The sequence below is a fragment of the Lissotriton vulgaris genome, chromosome 12 (assembly GCF_964263255.1).
Source record: "Lissotriton vulgaris chromosome 12, aLisVul1.2, whole genome shotgun sequence".
Classification (NCBI taxonomy): domain Eukaryota; kingdom Metazoa; phylum Chordata; class Amphibia; order Caudata; family Salamandridae; genus Lissotriton; species Lissotriton vulgaris.
In genome coordinates, this window is record NC_141700.1 from 502,233,102 (window position 1) to 502,255,291 (window position 22,190).

General features: G+C 45.8%; 1 protein-coding gene across 4 annotated transcripts in view; it reads right to left on the bottom strand.

Annotated features, from left to right (window-relative positions):
• Positions 1-13,681: 13,681 nt before the first annotated feature.
• NUTF2 (nuclear transport factor 2) overlaps positions 13,682-22,190 on the bottom strand; it is a 185,729-nt gene continuing 177,220 nt past the window's right edge. For all 4 annotated transcript variants that reach the window (XM_086945255.1, XM_086945257.1, XM_086945256.1 and 1 more), the window contains one exon: positions 13,682-14,246. In XM_086945255.1, coding sequence (XP_086801381.1) covers positions 14,133-14,246 — 114 coding nt within the window. In that variant the 3' untranslated portion in view covers positions 13,682-14,132. The remainder of the gene's footprint in view (positions 14,247-22,190) is intronic.

Below are 22,190 nucleotides of genomic sequence, written 5' to 3' on the forward strand. Positions count from 1 at the left end.
TGATGGGTATTTTGGATGGTTTTGGCTGCATCAAGTATTATTAGAACGATGTGCTTATTTCTGAGGCAACTTGGTTGGAGCGCAACAAAAGGGGGAATTTGAGGTTTTGAAAGGTTTGCTGAGCATGGTTTAACTAAATGTGGTTAATGTTATTGAGAAAATTAATGTTCCTCAGAATAAAGAAGTTGCTATAATTTCTGGAATAATGGAATTTATATAGAATTTGTGGGGCGCCTTGCTTGGTAAAGGAATATAATTTAAAGAGGACGTGGAGCACCAGCAATGTTTTAAACTGGTCAGAGCTATCAGTAATGAGCAAATTCTTTGAAAGCTTTTGTGCCAGAAAAGCCTTGCCGAGTGACTGGAAGTGCAAAAGGCTTAGGTGCATTTTTTACACACTACTAATGAAGTTGCCTCTGCCTCAAGAGCTCTCAAGGTGTGGAGCCTAATTACTCTGTCACTGAGTGAGATGTATTAGGAGTTTTTTGGGCAGTCAAGTTCAGGAATTTTTTGAGGGACAGAGTTTTTGTCTTGAGCACTGATCACATACTGTTGTGTGTAATGTTTGAGGAAACTGGTCTAGATGTGGAATCTTCAAGAAGAAAATGGGTGACTGGATTGCAAGAGATCTGGGATTCACCATTTACTAGGAGTGCAAAATGTCAAAAATTTTTGTTACATCTAACTTTATATGATGTTGACAAATCTACTACTAAGAGTTGGGAGAAGATGAGGAAGTTTGTGTAATCACTAATCGAGCTATCTCTGAAGAAACGTGGAGTTGAACTAGATAAAGATGGGGTCAGACTTGGGAGGTCAGAACGAGCAAACCAACATTGTTATAGACTCATTTAAAGCACTCTGGATGGCTAAAAACAAACTAGTAAGATGGTTTACTGTTTTAGAGGCTCCACACTAATATTCCCTTAAAAAAAGCACAAGGAGGACATCTTAGAGTGAAAATGAATGAAAGGTGGAGATTGGAGTTCTGGCGGCCTGAAGGAGTTCATTTAAATGATGCAAGAATGGTAAAGAGTTGTAAACGGCCTAAGAGTGGTAACATCTTAACATTAACCACACCCATGTGTAGTACAGGGTGCCAGAAGCTTCCATGGCAAGACGTATCCCAGTATTTGATTGATCTTTTGCCTGGTGAAGTAACTTTTTCCTATGTATTTGCCTTTGCCAATTAGTTTATTAGGTGGTCACAAAACAAATGGTTGTGTGACTTCACTTCTAATAGAGACAACAATTTCGTCTTTTTTTCTAAAAAAAAAAAAAAAAAATACATGACATTTTTAGTAAAGAAGGATATCCTAGTTTTATTTTGCCTCCAAGGAAACAGGAATTTTGGGGAGTTTGTAGGATTAAGCACATCCACAATGTAACAACGTTGAACTCCAGAAACTTGAAACTTATAGACTGGCGCCACATCAAAGAACTGGATAGGCCCTTTCTGAGTTGTTAAGGTGTACAAAACCCAACTTCAAACTATTTCCAGGATGGATGAACTGGAGGAAAAGCTGTGTAAACGTTTTTATTAAAGATCATTAGCACATGAATGAGGAAAGTAAGCAAAAAGATCTACCACAGATAGGCCTCTAAAACACTGCATGTAAAAAGAGACAGGGTTTGCATTAAACCGCCAGAAGGATCCTAAAGGTCCCTTAGGGTCTGAACACCTTTCAAAAATACTGAAAGTCTCTGATGGACACATCTGGAGAATTGTGCTCAAAAGTGTTGATTCAAGTGTGCTGGGAAGTTAATGGAAAGGAATGTTTGAGACTATGATAGGTTTGGGCAGAAAATAGCATGTACATAGTATGATGAGAAAATCATCCCACATATTGTTTACAACAGTTTCTGGGCGCTGAGGTGACCATGTTTTTATCGGATCACGCCCATGTGCTGTGCAATACAATGGAATGCAACCGTGCAGGGCGCCCGCCTGTGCCGAATGCCCCCGAGATCCTAGAGGATCAAGAGGGAAGGGCGACACTCTCGGACTATATGAAGTTTAACTGGAATGCCACAGCTAGCAGAGGCACGGAGTGGGAGGCGATGAAGGTGGTAATAGCAGAAGTGGGTATGGGACAAACCTGTGGAGTCCGGCATCAGTTGCAGCGAGAGTTGAGGGACAGGGAGGATGCACTAGCAGGGAGGGATCCAGACAAGACCATGTGGGGCCCCCTACCACTTACGTCGTAGAACACACGCTGCACAAGCTAATTAGCGATACCTGGGCCATATTGGTCAAATACAAGCTCACTCGCTACTGCCAGCGGCCACATGCCAAAGGCGACAAGTCCGGGCGCCTATTGGCCAGTATTTTGCACAGGGAGCAGGCTCCCCCGGTGACGACCTGCTTGTGTAATTTAGTGGGAAACATGGTGTACTCCAGGATGGGTATACTAGTAGTGTTCCAACAGCAAGGATACTCTGCGGACCATACTGTCCGGGCGGACCGTTATGTCCCTCCTCCTGAGGGGGGGGGGGGACACTTTGACTGAAATTGAAGCATCTCCAACTAGCAGCCCGGAAGGAGATGGAAGCACAACTAACGTCTGAGGAGATACTCGAGGCGCTAAGAGAGATACCAAGAGCTAAGGCACTCGGGGGTGGGGGGGGCGAGAATTTGCATATTTGCATGCTCTTAAAGCAGGGGTAGATGGTCGAGACCCTGCTTACCATGATAAACTCCGATGTCAAAATATTGTGCAAGGTACTGACGAGGCTACTGGCCCAGCATAGGTCATGCCAACTTGTCAACAAGGACCAGTGCGAGTTCATCCCCTGGCCGCAACACTGGCATGAATATACGGTGCTTATTGCATGTCATGCACAGCACAGAAACGAAGAATTGGCATTGGTATCCATCGAACTTGAAAAAGCGTTTGATACAGTGGATTGAGGCTATCTCCAGGAGGTACTAAGGGCGTAAGGGTTCAGCCCGCTGTTCTGTGAGTGGGTCAAGTTCTCTAGGGGTTCGAGTGGGCCAAAGTCGGTCAGAGAATTGGACATTCGGACGAGTAACTCGGCAGAGCTGCCCGCTATCACTGCTGCTTTTCGCCCTGGCTACTGAGCCCATGGTGGTATGGGCCAGACGTGACCTTGAGCAATGGGTAATATGCATTGTGGAGAGGTCTCATCTCATTTCGCTATATGCGGACAATGCTCTGTTCTTTGTTGCACTTCCCTGAGCAGCAGTTCATGGTCTCTTGCAGCTTTTGGAGGATTTTTCCGACTACTCTTGACTGGAAGAACTCCTGAGGCTCGGATTGCTTTGGGAGACTGGGCACTTTCAATATCTAGGCATTCAGGTTGCGCATGCAGATACACAGTAACTAAAAAAAAATGTAACAGGAGTAATCTAATCCCTGAAGCGGCCAGTGGCCTTTCGGAACACCCTGCCGCTCTTCCTTATGGGTAGAATTGCGGTTTCTAGGATGGATGTTCTTCCATGTTGCCTAATGTGCTTCAGAACTCGTTGTGTGGTATCCCCATGGAAGTGCTTAGCTGAACTCCGTGTTGGATTCATGATAATGGGCTGGCATGCGCAGCAGGGTAGCCCTGCATGTCTTAACGAGGCGGTATGGTGGGGGGGGGGGGGGGGGGGGGGTCTAGAAACTCCCTGGCTCAACCTATATTACTTCGTGGCGCACCTGAAACATGCAGCCCGGCGGTTGGACCATGGAAAAAACTGGGAGAATAATCTGCTGAGAGGGAGAGTACAACTTTGTAGTCTTTCCAGCAGTCCTGATGGAAGGGGCAGGTGCACAGGTATACCTGCCACATGTGGTCAAACTGACCACACGTCTGGCAAGCATTTGTGAAGCGCACACTTTGGCACGCGCCGTTTCACCGGACCTGAATATTTGGATTCTCGGCCCATGAGAAAAATGATGGAAAACATCTAATGTCAGGCATGGAGGGAGAGGGATGCCAGGTGTTGGCTGACCTGTGCCCTAATTAAACCTTTATCTCGTATGAGCAGGCATGTGAGAGGGTGGGCTTAGGGCAGGGACAATACCTGCAGCATGCTGGCCTCACAGACTTGGCCAGGATGACAAGCCCACATACCCTAACCCTCCTTGACGATCTAAACACTCAAAAAAATGCTTACATATGGGAGTAAACGCCAGTTAATTTCATTATTGTACACAGCCATGAGGGCAGACACCCACCTCCCAGGGCACGACGTGTGGGACGGAGATCTGCAGACACCCATGGGCGACAAGGCATGGAAGGCAACGTGCGCTTTAACACACTCAGTATCCTGTAATGCACACATCAAGTTATTACACTAAATACCTGCACCGCGTCTACTTGACTCTGATGAGACTATCGCACTGACTCAGACTGCTTTGACATTTGCCCCAGATGTAGCAGGGAGGGGGTGGACTTTCTCCATTTAGCCTGGGGTGCCATTTCTGGGCACGTTTGGTTGAGCGAGGCCGGGAACTGCCCTTCTGTGGAGGCAACCCCTCTGAACTGCCTGCTAGGGCAAGAAACGACACCTAGAAAATGCAAAATGCTTTACAGATTAGTGCAATTACTCCTGGTACTAGCAAGATGAAGAATTGTCATAGTATGGATGGGTAAGCGCTCCCCCCCCCCCCCTCAGTGGAGGATTGGTTGCAGGATGTGCGCGAGTGGTCACTTGCGGAAGAGGTCCACATGAAAGCTTGTAGAAAGGATGAGAAAATGGATGAAGACCTTGGAATCTGGAGGGAACTCTGCAGAGATCTCTTAACCACTGAGGTGTTGAGGGTTGAGCAACTTGAAACGGATGCAAGTGATGGTGGGTCAGATACACGGGGGGGGGGGGTTGTTTGAGAGAGCGGAAGCGAATGATGCAATTGTGTTAAAGTCCCTTGATATAAGACTCACTGTTTCTATGTTTTTCACTATATCTTGTGCTAGAATTTGTGCGGGCTGTCTGCTCGTACCTGTACATCCAAGGAGGAGTTCTTGTAAAATGAAAACTAATGGTTTGAAAAAAAAAAATTTATATATATATATATATATATATATATATATATATATATATATATATATATATATATATATATATATATATAGTTTTGTTTAATGGCACATCTGTTAAATTTTTGAAAGGAAAATGTGTGGTATATTGAACTTACTTTGTGACCCAAACTTTCCTGTAATAGCATTCAAGGTAGGTATGATCCATTCCCCACTCAAATGTTTGAGAAGTCTGTTAGAATTCTGGAGGTGACAGTTAATTGAAGATAACACTGTGGCTGAAGTAACAGTACTACTTTGACTGGAGTTCCTCTTATTACAGAGTTTGCGCTGAATTGATCCAAAGTGTAAAAATGACAAGTAAAGCTTTGGACCACATCACCTTTACAAGAACCGTCTCAAAAGAATGTATCGTTTGGTTTTAGCATACAACTTGAATTTTGCCCCCGGCAAAGTAAAACATAACTAACGTGCTTAAATGCGTGTAACTGTTCTTATGTGAAGCATTCCGACAATCATCGGGTGTGGCCCATGCTGCATAAAACTTCAAAATTAAAGTTATATATGGGGCGTGGCCAACTGCCGAGCATGGCGGCAGCTTGAATCGGGAGCTCCTCAAGGCTGACCGGCCCGAACAATCATCCGTAAGATTATCCGCACATTAACCCGCCCGAAGGAGTGAAATCGGCTCGGGGAAGCAAGCGGCACACATTGATCCGTCCCCGGCGAGAATCCGGCAACGGGAAGTGTTCCGTTCGGCGAAGGTGTAGTGGGGCCTCCGCCTGCCCAGCAGCACCGATCTGGAGTGCCTGGCGAACCCGACTGGAAGTCCACCCTGCTCGGCTGGAGGGCGTTGGCTCTGACCAGCGCTCGAGTCCCACCGACAAAAGAAAGGCACCAGCGCGTATTGTACGCAGCGCGGCAGACAGCGGACACGGAAACGGCTGCCACGCCAGGGGCTAGAAGAGCGTTTATCCTGCACACGGAGTGGGCACCCTCGAGGGCTGAGACGTCCCTGTCCTTTGGCGGCGCCATCTTGGGACTGCACAGACGGTCGGGTGTCCCGCACGCACGGCAAGGTAGGGCGAAATGCGCCAAAGACCACACAGCCCGCCCGCAGCCCGGTGAATCGGACTCTAGCCCGAGGCTGCGTAGGGGGCGGACGGTGCTCCCCGCCTGGTAGCAACTGCGATTAAGGCGTCCATAACGCCACAGAGAGAGAGTGCGTGAGGGGGAAGGTCTGGCGGCTCTGTCACGCCGACGTTACAACCCAATTGGAGGGGGAAAAACCAAAAACGAATGCTACCTGCGAGGTGCTCACAGCCAAGACACTGCCGGCGGCGCACCACAGCACCACACCAAGGCATACTGCAACGGCCACGGGGGGACGGACCACGCACGTGGTGGACCACTGAGACTGACCCCCAAGCAGACAGACCCAGGCCGGACATCGAGGGGCTACAGTGCACTGCAGTCCGGGCTCCTGCAATCTATAGCAACAGCGCCTACCCGGAGAATAGTGAGGCCAGTGGGAGGCTGGTCCTGGAACCACTGAAAAGACCGGATAATACAGAGCCAAACAGCACCATGGCAGGCAAAAACACGAGGAGCACGACGACGCAAGCGAGGCTTGATAAATTTGCGTATACTCAGGGTGGCCGCTCACAGGGACCTGGGCGTCACTCCACTGGTGCAACTACAGACACGAACGGGGCCGGGAAAGTTACACTGGAAGACATTATGAAAACCCTCACTGAGGTCCAGGCGACAGTGGGCACCATTTCCTCCGAAGTAAACCTGCTGAGAGCAGACTTTAAGAAGATGTCAGAGAGGGTATCCCAAGTGGAGGTGGTCACAAAGTCGCTCATCGAGGACACCTCAGATCTACAGGTAGCGATGGAACGAATGGAAAAGGCCACCAAGCAACTACAGGAAAAGCTAGATGACCAGGAGGGGCGCTCTCTGAGAAACAACGTCCGCATCCTAGGCCTTCCGGAATCGGAGGGGAAGGGCGCCATGGACCTATACATCGAGAATCTTATCAAAACCAAACTGCAGCCTAAAGGCCTGTCCAACTTCTTCTCTGTTGAGAGGGCACACCGGGTCCCTGGGGGTGCGGCCAAACCGGGAGCCACGCCGCGGCCGGTGCTGGCTAGACTATTCAACTTTAGGGACAGGGACGCCATTCTGCAAGCGGCAAGGGTAGCACCACCTGTGAAAGTTCAGAACTCAACTCTGGCCTTCTTCCCAGACTATACGGCTGAGGTGGCCAGACGCCGGAAGTCCTTCACTGAAGTGAAAAAGACGCTACGTGACAGGGGCCTGCCCTATTCGATGCTTTTCCCCGCCAAATTGCGGATTGTGGCGGAGGGGAAGACGTGGTTTTTCGACACGCCTGAGGTGGCACGAGAGTGGCTGGATGGCTGGAGGCCGGTGGGCAAACCCCAACGCCCGCACAGGGACCGCCAAGACCAACGCAACGAGAGGACGACGGAACGCCGGGCAACCAGCCCGGCAACTGAACAGGGCGCCGCCGCGGGATTGGACTCTGATCTTGAGAGGGACCCATTTGATTCCGGTCAACCTAGCAGGGGTTGACTGACTGAGCTGTATACGAGATGACACGAACACAGCCCTTGGGACTTCGAGCCGATGGAACTGAGTAGGGCGGGCACTGGCCGGTGCCTGTAGGGGACTCACCAACCCCACGAGCAAGTAAGAATAGATAGGGAGGGGACTAAGCACTCTGCCAAGTTGGGGATGCGGGCGGGACTTCGTCCGTGGAGCAGGGAGGGGGTGGGGGGGGGGGGGGAAGTTGTACTGTTAAGGTTATGGTTACTGGTCATCACTGTGTTCATACGAAGCATAGTTACATTGCTAGCCGTCAGCGCCAGATACCCCGGCGCGCAGCTCATCATACTGGCTTTACCACATCACTGCATATTGGCGTCATGGGTCATAAATCCAAATGGCACAACAAGAACAAGCAGCACCCACTGAGGGCGCCCCTTTAATGACAATGGTTCCCCCACTGAAACTGCTTACATGGAACGTCAGAGGGCTGGGGGATAAAATTAAGCGAGGTTTGGTACTGCAAACCATCAAACGCCATAGATCTGAACTGGTACTACTTCAGGAAACACATTTGGCGGGGACTACCTGCAAAGCACTCAATAGGCGTGGCTACACCATGGCAGTACACGCTGAATTCACTACAGGCTCCAGAGGCACTGGGATACTCCTCAAGAAAAACTCATCCTTTTTGGTTAATAGTCGCAAGACGGACGACCAGGGGCGTTTTGCGGCACTCTCTGGCCAGTGGGAGGGGAGGACCCTCAATGTGGTATCTGTATACATCCCCCCGGCGCTTCACTCTACAGCACTGCCGGCACTTGGGCAGTTTCTCATTGACTTCCCGGAGGGTGATATGATCATTGGGGGGGACTTCAATGCTATAACAGACCCCTTACTAGACACCTTTCCCATACGAGATCGCCCGAGAGGGGCTGCCACGCTTCCTGGCTTCCTGAATGCCCTGGGCCTCACTGATGTGTGGCGTCAATTAAACCCCACGGCGACGCAATACACGCACTACTCCGCCCCTCATGACAGCCTTTCACGCATTGATTTCTTCTTCTTTCTAGGGTTGAGACTGGGTTCCATAGACAAGCTGGAAATTCTACCGAGAGGCATTTCTGACCACTCCCCAATATCCCTTCACCTTACTACCAAAGAACAAAAGCGCGCTAGAGTATACCCGATATATCCCAATTATCTGCAGATTCCTGGTGTCAGGAAAAAACTTAAATTGACTACAACACACTACTTTAACGAAAACATGGGCACGGTCACCTCACCTTCGGTGCTCTGGGAGGCATACAAAACGGTCCTACGCGGGGCATCCATATCGGCAATCAATGGGCATAAACGAGAATCCAGAGCTGACCTTGCAAACTTAGAACTGGCACTCCACACAGCAAACACTGCCCACATGTCGGACCCCACCCCTGACACCGCGCATGCGTTGCAACTCCGACAGCAGCAGCACCAAGCGCACCTCACCACGGTCACTAAAGGGCACCTGGCGAACACCGCACACCGAATATATGATGTGGGAGATAAGGCAGGGAAAATGCTGGCGTGGTTGGACAAACGGGGCGGCAGTACCAAGGGGATACAACGCCTATATGATGCTGAGGGCCAGCTGCAGACTCACCCGGAACGAATAGTACACACCCTAGCGCGCCACTTCCAGGGGATATACACACCGACACGATCGGTCACGGAGCAGGAGGCCCTGGCGTCTCTCGGAAACATTACTATCCCTGTGCTCTCTCCTGAAGCACAGCAGGCACTAGACACGGACCTGACAGAGGGGGAGATCCAATTAGCGATACAAGCATTGCAATCCGGCAAGGCACTGGGTCCTAACGGAATACCTGTGGAATGGTATAAGGCAACAGCCTCGGTGCTGGCCAAGCCTCTCTTGGACATGTACAATGAAAGTGTAGAGAAGGCGCTGCTTCCGCTCAACCAGCGCACGGCCACAATCGTAGCCATTCCCAAACCAGCCAAACCGCCGACTGACTGTGCCTCGTATCGGCCCATTTCTTTGCTCAATACTGAAGCGAAAATCTTGGCGAAACTCCTGGCCAGTCGTCTGACCCAGCATCTGCGCACCCTGATACACCCCGATCAATCGGGCTTCATGCCTCACAGGAGCACAGCGCTGAACCTACGGAGGGTGCATGGGGTGCTGGCACGGGCACATCTTCTTACAGACCAAGCTGCGATACTTTCCCTGGACGCCAAAATGGCGTTTGACCTGGTGGAGTGGGAGTACCTGTTTGCTGTCCTGACCCGAATGGGATTCGGCCCAAAGTATCTTGCATGGGTGCGACTGCTCTACACATCTCCGGTTGCGCAGGTGGTTGCGAATGGTCACATATCGCCAACCTTTCCACTGGGACGAGGAACTAGACAAGGATGCCCGCTATCACCCCTTCTATTTGCATTAGTGCTGGAACCGTTGGCAATCATGCTCAGAGCGACGCCACTGTTCCGAGGCATCACTTGGGAGGAAGGGTGGGAGGACAAAGTCTCCTTATATGCAGATGACATGCTGATCTATATGATCAATCCCACTGAGGGGGTCCCTGCCCTGTTGGCTCTATGCGATGCACACGGCAGGGCATCGGGTTACACCCTGAACTGGTCCAAATTCATACTTTATGTACTCAAGGGCCCGGGTCCAGTGCTGCAAGCCGAGTGTCCCCTAAAGATAACGACCACCTCATTTAAGTACCTGGGTATATTTATTACTGCCGATGCTACGGAATTTTATACCGAGAACCTGCTGCCGCCTCTGACACGCTTGCGTGCGGACGTCAAATACTGGGCTACACTACCGCTGACCCTCCTAGGGCGAGCGGCACTCTATAAAATGATGGCTCTCCCAAGGTTTCTATATGTGCTTGAAAACTCCCCTTATGTGGTGAACCCGCGATACTTCCGACAGGTCGCTGCATTAATATCCAGTTTGCTATGGAGCAATGGCCCAGCACGAATAGCGCAGGATAAATTGGTAAAGAGCTGGTACGAGGGAGGGATCGCACTGCCCAATCTCCAGTTATACTATTGGGCGTCCCAGCTTAAGATAATTAACCACTGGATCCACGTCCCACGGGAGGACCCCGCGTATAAGGCGGACTGGTCACAACTGGGGACTGAAGGCATGCTTTCAGTGCTGTACAACTACTCGCAAGTTAAGACCCTACTAGGCCCAACGCTTCATACGGCGACGCTATGGCACACAGCACAATCACGTCTGGGGTGGAAGGGAAAAATCACCAGGTTAACTCCGTTGTGGGACACTAAAACACTGGGAAACTTGCGGACATGTCAGGGGTTCGCACGATGGGACACCATAGGGATCTCGGTGGTTGGAGACCTTTGGGACAAGGGCACGGTTATTCCTTTCCCGCAACTCCAACAGCTGTACAGCCTGGGCCCCTCTGAAACATACCGGTATGTGCAAATCCGACACGCCCTGCTACAGGCAATCCCACCTGACACCACACTCCCAGAATCGTCACCACTGGAAGACAGGTTACTGACCGAATTTATGGAACAGAAGGCAACCTCACTCACGTACAAAAAACTGATTAACAACCTGCCAGACCCCACACAGAAACTTAAAGAGAAATGGGTGGGGGAACTAGGTGAGATGGATGATACAGAGTGGAACGAGGCGCTTGCTTTGCCGCGAGAGGTAGGCATTTCGGCCAGATTCCGCCTAGTGCAACTCAAAATTTTACATCGCACCTATTACACCCGTACACTACTTCACAGAATACAAAGGGCACCACACCCATACTGCCTCAGGGGTTGTGGGGAAGAGGGAACTCTGCTCCATACGCTGTGGGAATGTCCTCAGATCCGGAAGGTCTGGAGGCGGATTATGCGCACAGTCTCCCAGGCCGTCAAAGTGTCTGTCCTGCCTGAACCTCGTCAGTGCCTATTGAACATTTGGGACCCTACAGACCTAGACAGGTATGGACAACTATGGGTCACGCTGGCGGTGACAGTGGCCAAACGAGACATTGCGCAGAGGTGGGGTGCTCCGGAGTTGCCAACAGTAGCGGGGTGGATAAGGAATATGGACCTCCTAATGGTAAAAGAAAGAGCAGTTTATGTGTTACGGGCATGCCCCCGCAAGTGGAATAAGGTATGGACGCCATGGAACAAATATAGGGGAGAACCATGTGAGCCCCTGCCAGAGGGCGAGGACTCGGACTCAGAGGAAGATGAGGACTAACCGAAAAGGGTCTGCTAACACAATGACGGGGGGAGCCGGGAGAGTGCGGGAACGCAACACTACCTTGGGCGCAAGGCTGCACAAATGTACCAGCAGAAGACTGTCTGTGGATGAACACACTCAATTGCTCAGTGATGATCATAGTTGGGTTTTCATGTTTTTACTTTTTCAAAAAATTTACATTGTTAGTCTCGGATAAATATATCAGGAATGTACTGTCAGGGACTGACTTATGGGCAAGAAGCGGAATTATGCCACGTTCTGAATATGCTGGTTACTACTAACTGCTCCGTGCACTGAACGTGGCAAAATTGGTAGTTAAGGACACACGATATGTTTTGTACAATAAAGAATTAAAAAAAAAAAAATTAGTTATATAAACTTTAGTACGTTCTGACAGGAATAAATACGAGCATTTCAGGGCCACATACCAAAAGCAGCACTGTATTAAATGCAAAATACAATACAAGCAAGATTTTGGGGCAATGATGCACAGCACATGTATAATTTGGTAAAGGAGAAAACTAAAATATGGCTGGTTACAGACTTTTGGAGCGATTTAGGATAATACGTTTAGAGTGTTACTCTGGGAACATTTTAATGTTTCAGTCCAATGGAATATGGGGCACACAGCTGTTTGAACAATCCACTGCCTCACAACAGGCGTGAAGAGTAGCACTAAACCTCTACCCACCCCACACAGTATTTCTGCTTTGTTTGATACAACACTTGGTTAGTCGTATTGCTGTGTATAAACAAACCTCATCCAAACCATGTCAAGTATTAAATTAATTAACACGAAAATCAATATCAACTCGTTTTCTTCTGAGCTGCTGGCTGGTGATTTGTCTCCATATTACACCCCCTTCAAGAACAAGAGACTGCAAAGGAAAACAGCATTAACCCGGAATAAACAACTTTTAAAGTATTAACCATTTCACAGAATGGCCCAGAGCAATTTATCAATCCCTCTTCATCAACCACATAGAATTGAAAGCAACTCAGGCATTATCTTAAGCATTTTGTTAAAGAAATGAAAATAACGTTTAAATTCTCGATTTCCAGATTTTAATATACTAAGTTCAAAATGATAAGTCACAAGCCTAGGGCAAGTATCTTTTTACAAGGCATGTCCACTGCAAAGCACAGCGTGGGGACAGAAATGGGAAAGAAGTTAGTTAACAAGGGGAAGGCAATCCACTGCTCCTCATAGGCGAAGTGTCTGTCAAAAGAGTTTGTGTGTATTTTGGTATTACCTTTTACCTGGAGAGAGGCAATTGTTCCTCAGTACTTTAGATGGCTTGTTGTAACTGCTTCAAATTCCAGACTGTACATAAAAGGCGGACTTGCTGATCCTGCAGAGGTGGAAATCTGAGAGCGGACGGAGGTGGAGGAATGGGATCAAGTGTACATCCCTTTAAACATAAGAATTCAAATCTAGCACTTTACGTGTATGAGACTAATGGTAAGAAGCACGAACAACTGCACAGGTTATCTTCAGAGTGCACTACTGGGAAAACAATACACCACCACTGTGCAGTGGCAAAATGAATTGATATGTACATGGTGAAAAAACTTTGCTCAGTGTAAGAAATGTATCAGTGCATTTGCTAGGAGAGTGAAAGGTAGACCCACCCAATCTTCCTTCCCCCCCTCCAAAAATAAAGGAAGCTCCATCTAGGCACAAAATGTGATCACAAACCTCTTATTGCTGACCTTATGCTACCTATAAAAAGATTATATAGGCTGACAAGCTCCAGAGAGATTAAACTCTGGTAGGTTCAATGTGAAACACAAAAACGAAGACATGGAAATGGCAAGTGGTAAACAAAGATGAGGGCAGCAGTTGTAGCCAACATATAACTAATTAAAACTATGTTCAACTTAAGAAATGGCATGGTTTTATTAAAGCATGTGAAAATGACAATTTGGAGCTGTACGGTAGCTGCAACTTTTTTTTTTCAATTCTTCCAAGATCTTTCGCCATTTTGTCATTTTAAAAGGGGAGCCTGAAAAAAAAACATGACAATACTAATTGTAAATGTTCCTCCCTTATCACTCATTTGTTTCCAATGCATGCTTGTACCACATTCAATTCCCAGATATTCCGCAGCAATGGCTAAATTCCAAACAGCATACACAGCTACACCAACAATGGGCAGAACTTGAAATTCTTCTGCAAGGCGAAGGTCTCTTTTCATGGGAGGGAGAGTTTGTGCCCTCCTCCCCAGCCCTTTTCCTTGTATATGATGGTTGGAATTCTCGGTCAATGTGACTAAATCGCGACAAGGAGGAGGAGAAACGGACATTCAGCTTCAGGTGGAAAGACTCAGCCGAAGTTGTGTAGCGATAATCTAAACATGTCATTGGTGCAAATCCAGTTGTTGTCCACATTCTTCAGAATAAACACCTGATGAAAGCCCATGACTGGATCCTCATCCACCTGAAGGGACACAAGCAAAAAATTATTTTAACAAATGATTAAAAAGCACTAATTAATCTTTTTGAACAACTGTGTTCGTGCAACAGACGTTCAAAGTGAGGAGAAAGTTCGTTTTTAAAAAACGAACAGGCACAACCATTTAAGAACTTCACAGAGCTTATATTTTTATAGAGCACTCTCATGCACATCTACTCTGAGCTACGTCCTCACACGAGGAAGCATGTAGACTAAACGTAGTATTAACAAATGTTTTTCCATGTTTTGGGTCTAGTGCCCAAGACATACACTTCCACATTGTGTTACTTCAAAACACAGAACCGGGAAAAAACGTAATTTTACAGTGTGCATTAACAATTTCTACCACAACCTACACAACTGACTTCAAGCAATTTTATTCAACGCCATCGACCTGCCAGACCTTTTGTGCAGCGCGCAAATTAAAAGGCAATAATGGAAACAAAACACGAGGGTTAAACTACAATAATAAAGGATCAAACATGTGCGGTAGTAACTAAACTGTCCCTTACCTACCCCAGCCATTTGTCTTTACAAAATAAGAGACCCAACGTCAAACTTCGATTACTTTAGATTTCCTCAAGTCCCTTTGGGTCGGGTGGGATCATCTGGGGCCAGGGTAGGGAAAGGGAAATAAAAGCAGACCTGGTTCAGCCCTGTGCACCGAAGGTGTTGAGCTCACAGGTGGCTTTGGGTGCCTTCAAAAACAATCTGGTAAGATGGCTGCTTCTCCACTGTAATGGTTTTCGATGATCAGGGCAGTTGCCCTCAATAGATAATGGTTTAAATTGCTTAGTAACTATAAGAGGTCAGTATTTGCTTTTCTCATCTCTTCACTTCTGGAAAAACGCCATTATATTCCACTTGAACGATGCGGACATGAGGAATAAAGTAGAATGAAAGATAGGTCATCTTTTAACATCTGCGGCATGTGCCTCGGGTACTAGGCGGGCACAGGGAACGATGTTACTTTATGAAAAAGCAAATATCCGGAGTCTAAAGAGGCTTGCTTGTGGTATCAAATACGTCTCGGGAGTAAACAACTAAAAAACATGTCTGCAGCTATACTTAATTGAGCTGCATCAACTTCGATATGTCTTCTCTCTGCCTTTTGTGAATTACATACCCTTCCCTGCGACTGCTGAAAATATTTTAAATTCACTTTTACATATTTGGGGGTTTTCTTGTTCAAAGACGCTTACTTAACCTTCCATTAATACCATAAAGGCACAACAATAAACACATCTACACCGATTAATAAGCAACAGATAATCAATACAATATTTGCAATGCATGAAATCGACAAATTACAAAACAAAAACAAACAAAAAAAAATACATAATTTCCAAGATAGTAATTGCCTGCCCTGTGCATGTTCAGTCAGTCAAAATTTAAATGTCCTTTATATGATCTGGCAATAATTGGAAAAACAGTAAAGTAGGTCGAACTTGAGTAAAATTACAGCCCTTTAACAAAAGAATAATAAAGACTTTCCAAGGTTCAACATAACATCTACAGAACACTGTAATGTGCATGGCATCCTGCCAAGACACAAGGGTGCAACCGCAAGGACCCATTTACTAATTTGTTCCATCCTCTTGGGGTCTCTAAAGATAGATGGAGCAGGTTGTATCGAAATCTGGCAAGTAAAAAATGCTGAGTACTAGTGGTCACAAATGTAAGGTAGGGTTCCATTGGTTGCACCATTTTCAGCAAGATAAACCCTTAAACTGTAGATTTCTCGAATTCCGGATAGCCTCTATCTAATAACCTTTGCCTTAAAAAGTGTTCTTTAACCCACTTTCGGCTGCCTCAACCAATTCCTCAGGGTCAGTAAATAGATCTGCCCTCCCAACGCTCTAGATTAGAAAGACACTTTGATGTATTTAAGCCATGGTATGTGATAAGCATTGCCAAGGGAGATACAGTCCCATAAAGTTTCCCTGTTCAATTTAGTTTCGGATCTTGTCCATATGTTTACACAGCAGCGAAGCGGACAGAGGGCCACTAGGTCAGAGAGATAACTTGCTCCCATGTGCCTCATGAACAATACATAATGGAATACTTTCAGGAATGCATAACAGGCGCCTACAAAATGAGTTTACAATAATCTTTATCTGTTCAATTTTGGCATACACCCATACATCCAGTCATAAGAAACTTTAGGAACATATTTTGCCTGATCTATCTGCACTAATGCTTTTAATAGCCTCCTACCTCATCTGGAAGTAAAGCTAAATACTGCTGCGTTGGCCCTTATAACCCTTTTTTTTATTACTTGTATCAGGGATTTCCAACACTGTTCAGAATCAAACAAAATTTCCAGATAAGAAACTGCCCGCACCTTTGAGAAGGTATGTGCCACCACGTGGAAAGTTTTAGACTTGGTTGGGTGAGGTCCAACCACCACTGCAAAAGCTTTATTAAAATTGACCGCGAGGTCCAGCTAATCCATGAATGCTACAAATGATTCCAGTAGGATTTGCAAACCCCTTGCTGTCTTAGCCATCTAGAATGCACCATCTGCGTAAAGCAAAACTGGCAAAAAGCGTGTCCCTATTAAGGTGCAGTTGACGCTTGTGCCTGTTCTAATCCATTTATGTAAAAAGTAAATGAAAAAAGAGCTAGAATGCACCCTTGCTGAATCCCTCTACCAGTTTTAAATGGGCGAGTGCAGATGGAATCACTTGTATATCAGACTACTGCCACAGGTTTAGTGTGAAGATCCCCCAAGAAGTGAGCAATGTCCGATCCACCCCCATGGTAAAAAGGGTTTTGCTATTGATTGTCATGGTTCCCTCTATCGAAGGCCTTTGCAAGGTCCATAAAGGACATGTGTATAGCACCAGAGCGAGTCACTGTATATTTGTTCATAACCATGTAAAGTTTCAGACCTCCCGGCTCTAAACCATATTGCAGATCAGACAGTATATAATTTTCATCTGCCCAGGTGGTAAGTCTGTCTAAAAGGACCCACCCAAAGACCTTTTACCCTGCCCCCCCGCCCCCGCCCCGAGTCAATTAAGAATATTGGTCTAAAACACTGAGGATTGTCCTTATTACCCTTCCTAAAGACCAGGACAGTGATGGAAGTAAACCAAGAATGGGGAGGTCCTTCCCTCACTTTGGCATTTAAAGTCTAAGTTGTCTAAGTTAGTACTGGGGCCAATGTCTTGATATCACATATACAGATCAGGCAGGTTCCCAGCTGGGCCAAAAGCCTTGCTCTTAGTCTAGCCCGGTATATCCCTTTTAACTTCTTCTAGGGTAAAGATTTGATTAGAAGTCCCCTCCACGGTCAAGATAGAATCTGGGTCAGAGGTCACACAATTATAAATCCATTAAAAGTGAGAAACCCATCTGTCTGGGGTAATGTGATGACAAAGACGCTGCATCATCTGGGGCAGGTTGATAAAGCCCCAAAATATGGGACTATTATTCAGACAACTAGTTCTAAAGAAATTATTCCAAAGTTTCATCTTTAAAAGCATTCTTTTGTCTGTTAAGTTCAAGTGTAATTAGTTTGGCTGATTGCTGCACATGGTCTCTAGGCTTAGTTGTCTGGGCTCTCTGTAGTCTTCTGAGTGATTGAAAACATCATGCGTCAAACCACTTAGGTGTGGGCTCAGACTTAAATGCGTGTGGCAGACTAAGATCAGAAGCTTTCTGAGAAATACATGAGAAAGCCCTTAAAACCTCATTATTAGAGGACTCAAAGTTTGAACGAACAGAACACTGTTACACATCTAGACAACAGGGTCCTCTTAGAAGGACACATGTGCTTGTGAGGTTTTTAAGTCTTCTACCATGATAGATCACTACCCATTCACTACTGTCCCTTTGTGTTTCCTCTTTACCAATCTACGACCAATCCAAAAAAAAGGCATACTGGATTGTGATCACTAAATGGACTCTCTGGAATCGTTATCTCATTGTTCTTAAGGAATAAGGAAGCAGAGACAAAAAAATCATTATAGAGGCACAGCCCCCCAACAGTGAAAGTTGGAGGACCCCAGAACACCTCAGAGGAAACCATTTTATCAAGGGAGTAAACAGTACAGAACGTGTTTGTCAGAGAATTTAACAAATTCCTTTACCTAGTATGTTCCATATGTAGGGCCTCTAGGAATTTCTTGATGTCTGGGGACATCCACAGAAATTAGTATTAAAATCCCTCCCCTATCAATATAGTATTAGCAGCTGTAAAAATTCCCCCCCATCAAGCTCTTATAAAAGAACCCACAGCATAAAGATTGACCAAGTCATGCCAGCAAGTATTAGGATTTACAAAATTCAACACAATTCATTTTGGAGCTCCAGTAATAGAAATGCTCAATGCCCGCTAAGTAGAAACACCTGTAAAATGCTCCACAATCCCAGCCTACCTCAACCAACCAGCGACCACCCAAACCATCACCACCTGGTCACCACTCACTGCCCTGACCACCTCAGCTATCAGGTCTTCTTATCCATGCCAAGGAGCCCATCGAACCCTGCCCCCACCAACTCTACAAACTTGCATCAAAACAAATCTGCACGCAACTCATCAGCATCCTCAACACCTCCATCTCCACAGCATCCTTCACGAACAGATGGAAACACGCAGACGTCAGATCCGTCCTAAAGAAAGATTCCGCTGACCACAACAATCTAAAAAATTATCGTTCCGTCTCCAAGCTCCCCTACCAGTCCAAAACTGTAGAAAAACCAAAAAAAAACCAGACCAAAAACAAGCGTGGCAAGAAGAGATAATGGATTTTAACAACCTTGTGATCAACATCTCCTTCCAACAGCTCTCAACTTGAAATACAAACCTTACAAAAGGGACAAACGTTTGTACCCACAACAACCACAAACACCCTTGAACTAGAAATTAATTTCTTCAAACTTATGAGAAATATCACGGAGAAATTACGTTGAAAACGTGGTCCAAGCAACCACCCAAGAAGACGACATGTTAATGGGCTTACGGCCACGAAGCACCTTTTTAGCTCCAGTAAGTCACAAGATCATTGACACCTTTGAAAACTCAGTGAGACAAGAAATTACTTCGCTCAAATTCCAACAGACTTCCAAACATTGTAATCGGACTAAGAAAGACAGAAGTATCTTGAAGAGACTCGGTAACAATCACTCTATAATTTGCCAAAATGCAGATAAAGGCGGGGCCTTCGTCATTATGGACAGTTCATACTATCTTGAACAAGTCTCGCTACATGTTTCGGACATCAACATTTATGCCAAATTGGATTACAATCCTACACAAGAATTCAAGGCTTTATTGTTGAACATCATACACAAAGCACTGGATGAAGGGACCATTACAGATAGGGCTAAAAGATATCTGATCCAAGAGAACCCCAGGTCACCATCACCGTACATGTTACCCAAAATCCATAAGAATTTACAGAAAACTCCATTCAGACCTATTGTCTCCACCAAAGGCCGCCTCCATGAACCGATTGTAAAGTTCATTGATAAATATTTACAGCCGCTTGTTGTCAACATTCCAACATATATCCGAGACACCACTGACTTCATGATTAAAATCAATGCCATTCAAACTGACCCCGAAAAAGAATTATGGCTTTGTACAGTTGATGTGAAAGCGCTCGACACCTCGATCCCTCACAACCTGGGCATAGAAGCCATTGAATGAGCTCTACTTCATTCTAACATTGCACCCAAACTACAAATACTGTTGATGGAACTGCTAATGTTTACACTCTTATCAGAATTACTTCAAATGGGATGAAAATTGGCACTTACAGTTGAGCTGCACTTCCATGGGAAATTGTGCGGCTCCAGCGTATGCCAACCTGTTCATGCACCACTTCGAACAACAACACATCGTTAACCAATCAACCTGGTTAGAACATGGCAAGTTTATTCTCAGTTTCATTGATGATATTTTCATCTTATGGTCAGAAACAGCCAACACTCATGCAATTTTTACATCAACTTAATGAGATAGATGACCGTATACAGTTTACAAGGGAGTACCATCAACACCAGATCTACTTTCTGGATGTCCAATTACAATTGAACCAAGGCAAATTCTCTACCAATCTGTTTCGCAAAGAGACAGACCGTATCAGCATTCTACACTACACCAGTTTTCACCGTCCAGGTTTAAAGAACAATTTACCTTTCTCAATTTTTGAGTCTCAAAGTATTGTATCAGATCCTGAAGAACGCGACAAACAAATTAATGAGATGTCTAGCAGGTTTAAAAATCGTGGATACCCTGAAGAGATTTTGGCAACCTCTAAAAACAGATGTGAAGCCCTAAACAGATGGGATTTACTGTCAGCTCAACCCAAAAAAGACATGAACCGCATGGTAGTGGTTTCCAAATACTCAACAACCAGCAATAAGTATCGTAACATTCTCAAACATTGGCAATTACTCAGAGAACCAGATTTTAGAGGCCTATGAACACAAACCAATCTTTTCATATACAAGAGGACCAAACTTGAAAGATTTGCTCACAAGTACCCTCGGAGGCCAGCAGACAATCAGTTATAAAGGCTTGGTACCATGCCACAATTGTAATAACTCCATACCAGGAAATTCTTTTCATCACCCCATGAAGGGTACTACCATAAAATTGAGAGTTAACGCGACATGCAACACGTCTAATGTCATTTATCTACTCAAATGTCCTTGTGGCCTATGGTATGTGGGCCACATAAAGAGGAAAATACGCATCCATATTTTGGAACACAAAAGCAACATCAGAACGAACAAGTTGAAATCTACCGTGGCCTCACATTTTATGGAGAAAAGACATGTTTCACAACTTCGTTTCCTCAGTCTAGAAGTTCTAAAACAGGTTGAAGGCAGCCACAACAAGAATAGACTTCTTCAAAGAGAGAACTTTTGGATACGTTATTTGTGCACGATGAAGCATAACGGGCTGAATGACAGAATGGAGTTTCTGTGTTATCTTTAATGTATTTCCCATCCTTTAATCTGGTGATACATATGTTTTTCATTTTCAGGCATTTTTTTTATCTTTAATATTCGTTTATTTTTTACTGTCTATTTTATTCATGTACATGTATATAGTGACTGTTGGTTCTTGCATTACTATAGAGGTCTCCTTAGTGCAAGCGACCCTTTAATCATCACGTTTCTAACTTGCACCGACTCACGTTTCTATCACATACTCCGCTCTAAAATGGCGGTCACATTTTCTTTTCACCAGTCTGCTTTCCATGTTTACACTTATCCGCGGCATGTCCGCCCGTTAAGATCTCCCTCCTTACTAGTTGAGCGTTTCTTATACCGTTCACCCTGGTCCGGTCCGGCTGCTTGATGTGCTGCGTTACCATCTGCGTTTACTAGCCATTGTAACCTCCCAACAGTAAGTACCTCTTTACGAGTACTCGCCTTTTGATTATTCCAGCGCATCAACTTTATTTGTTTTAATATTTGTTTACTGTCTCCCGTAGCACGAACAGTGTTCTCATCTGCCGTTTACACGTGAGATTTCCTTATTTTCTTTAACCTTCTAGCACACAGTCCTGCATGTTTTCACCATCACAGACACCTCTTTAGCGGTCAGTAACTTTGTGCTCGTATGCACGCAACATTGGTTTTTTAGCACTTTTCCCGATTTTCAACTTTTCACTGCTATAAAGCTTCACGTCGTCTTCCATGCCTTACGTCTCCACACCACTTGCCTTACTTTTACGAAATATTGATTTCTACTTCACTCTTGGTCACTATTGCGTACGCTTTCGGCACCCTTTCCTAATCTATCGTGGTTTAATACTGGTACACACTCATGCAACTGAGTATTTTTTGCATGTTCACCATTGATTTTACATCGTTTTACTTTATAGGTGAGACCATGTGAGATTCTTCTAAGACCTAGTATATAGGTCCCCTTTATTTTCAGAATGCTCCCCTGACGAAGGGCAG